This window comes from Centroberyx gerrardi, chromosome 15 (genome assembly GCF_048128805.1).
Source record: "Centroberyx gerrardi isolate f3 chromosome 15, fCenGer3.hap1.cur.20231027, whole genome shotgun sequence".
NCBI classification, from domain to species: Eukaryota; Metazoa; Chordata; class Actinopteri; order Beryciformes; family Berycidae; genus Centroberyx; species Centroberyx gerrardi.
In genome coordinates, this window is record NC_136011.1 from 30,589,979 (window position 1) to 30,592,478 (window position 2,500).

The 2,500-nt window shown below is 48.8% G+C and overlaps 2 protein-coding genes across 2 annotated transcripts in view; both read left to right on the top strand.

Annotated features, from left to right (window-relative positions):
* The window catches only part of LOC139929023 (uncharacterized), a 16,879-nt gene extending 16,226 nt beyond the window's left edge, over positions 1-653 (top strand). The window contains exon 15 of the mRNA XM_078288658.1: positions 1-653. This exon is cut by the window's left edge and continues 36 nt beyond it. Coding sequence (XP_078144784.1) covers positions 1-202 — 202 coding nt within the window. The 3' untranslated portion in view covers positions 203-653.
* A 907-nt stretch (positions 654-1,560) lies between these two features.
* Positions 1,561-2,500, top strand: part of ubr2 (ubiquitin protein ligase E3 component n-recognin 2) — a 55,839-nt gene continuing 54,899 nt past the window's right edge. The window contains exon 1 of the mRNA XM_078288659.1: positions 1,561-1,651. Coding sequence (XP_078144785.1) covers positions 1,568-1,651 — 84 coding nt within the window. The 5' untranslated portion in view covers positions 1,561-1,567. The remainder of the gene's footprint in view (positions 1,652-2,500) is intronic.

Consider the following 2,500-nt stretch of genomic DNA (forward strand, 5'->3'; position numbering starts at 1 on the left):
GGAGCTGGGGGCTTTCCAGAAGATCCAGACTGACCTGGACCAGCAGAACCAGAACATCCAGACTGACCTGGACCAGCAGAACCAGAACATCCAGACTGAGCTGGAGCAGCAGAAGCAGGAGCTGAAGTCCATCAGATCGGAGCTGAAGCAGCTCAACAGTCTGATCCAGCAGCTGGTCCAGAACAGAACCGACTCAGGTTAACAACATTACAGGAGATGAGGTGAAACTGTATTGATCCTGTGGAGAGATGAGGTCATCACTGAGGGACGGGAGGATGGAGAGATGAGGTCATCACTGAGGGACGGGAGGATGGAGAGATGAGGTCATCACTGAGGGACGGGAGGATGGAGAGATGAATCAGACACATGAGAGAGCTGAAGATAACACAATCAATGCTGAATATTACAGCAGATAAATCAATAAAGATATAAAGTGGTTGAAGCTGATGTGCATCACTGCCTGGTCACATGGTCATGTGACCCGGACTGTCCAGACTGCAGATCCAGGAGCTGCTGCTGCTCTCAGACAGAGGGAACATATGAACACAGCATGAACACGGTATGAACACGCATGTTAGAGTCTGGACATGATGAAATGAATGATCTGATTTCCCATCATGCCTCTGGGCATTGGGACACAGGTGATGAGATGATGTGTGAATCTGTAGCTGTCATCAACATGATTGTTGTTTTATAATGTAAATAAAAGATTAAAATGACTTGATGCTGCTTCTGCTGCTGTTTCTACACCTGCAACCAAACACACACACACACACACACACACACACACACACACACACACACACACACACACACACACCTCCCCCACACAGTCCCACACAGAGGAGGAAAAAAAGGAAGATCTCTCACTCTGCCTATATTCCCAGGAACCACAAGCATCAATAGAGTCTGTTGTCAGTGTGTTGATGTTAATAATAAAACAGCGACATATTAATTTTAAAGCAGTGAGTTATTTCATCATTGGTTTTCATATTGGTACAGGCTTAATGTTTTCATTTCCAGCAGATGTTTTCTTTATAATCACTGAGATACTTTGAAATATAAAAATATAAATATAAATACCAAACATCTCTGAAACACATTTTCATCATCAGGGTTTAATTTTGTCCTGCTGCTCTCCTGTAGGGAGGAGGGAGGAGGGAGAGACTTTACTCATCCATCATCCCTCCATCTTCTATCTGTCCATCCAGCTCAGGGTTCGGGTTTTGGGCACAGCAGAGCAGAAACTTCCTCCGGCTCCTCCTGTGTGATCCCCAGTCGCCCCCAGGCATGCTGGGAGATGTAGTCCCTCCAGCATGTCCTGTCCTGTCAGTAATGAATCAAATGGAAATCTAATAAAAATATTTGCAGTTTAGATTGCACGTGAGACTCTGATTGAAGGTTTTACAGTTAGACAGGCAGAGTGAAACATCTCGCTTCCCGGGATCCTCTGTGGCCCCGCCCACCTCGTCCCCGCCCCGCCCACCTCGTCTCCGCCCACTCAGCTGTCAGCTCCTGCGGAACATTTCCTGTTCCGGTTCCAGCAGACAGAGCAGAGGGAGGAAAGATGGCGGCGGCCGAGTCCGACAGAGAGCCACCGTCCGCTTTATGTTCTGAATTCCTGAATTTCTCCGCTAAAGACACGGCGTCGGTAAGCGGCAGCTGCTCCTCCGCCTCGCGCCCGTTGTGACCCGAGCTGCCGGACACCAACACGGCGCGAGCCTTCTGCTTACATCTGATTTTTATAGAAAATATTCCTCCATCTCGACTTGTTTTTCACCGCAGCGCTGCCCAGCCTTAGCTACGCTAAGCTAGGCTAAGATAAGCTAAGCTAAGCTAACGCTAGCTGCTGTAAAGGGTTTCTGTAACATCTGGATGTCAGATAATAACACGTAACAAATGTTGCTCCTTCATCTGTCAGCCTAAACTCACAGCTGACGACAAGTTGCCGATATCTCTCGTGTTATTTACCGTTGGTTCCTGTCTGAAACGGTGTTTAATACTGTATATGTGGCTGAACAGCACGTCAGTTTTCTGGCTGTCAAACCTAAACCGTCAGTTAGCAGGAACACGGTTAGCTGTTAGCTGTTAGCTGTTAGCTCGCTGCTTCATGACTTCACTGCTGAACCTTCACTGCAGCAGCTCGGGTCAACAGCTCTGCACCTGTCTGTCCACCTGTCTGTCCACCTGTCTGTCCACCTGTCTGTCCACCTGTCTGTCCACCTGTCTGTCCTGCAGGAGCATACAGTCTGTTGATATGATGCAGACAGACAGGTGTCTCCCTCTAACCTGTCTGTTGTGTGGCAGCAGCCTGTCTGTTGCTCTGTCTGGTATCAGCAGCCAGTCTGTTGCTCTGCCTGGTGTCACTGCCTGGTATCAGCAGCCTGTCTGTGGCTCTGTCTGGTATCAGCAGCCTGTCTGTTGCTCTGTCTGGTATCAGCAGCCTGTCTGTTGCTCTGTCTGGTATCAGCAGCCTGTCTGTTGCTCTGCCTGGTATCAG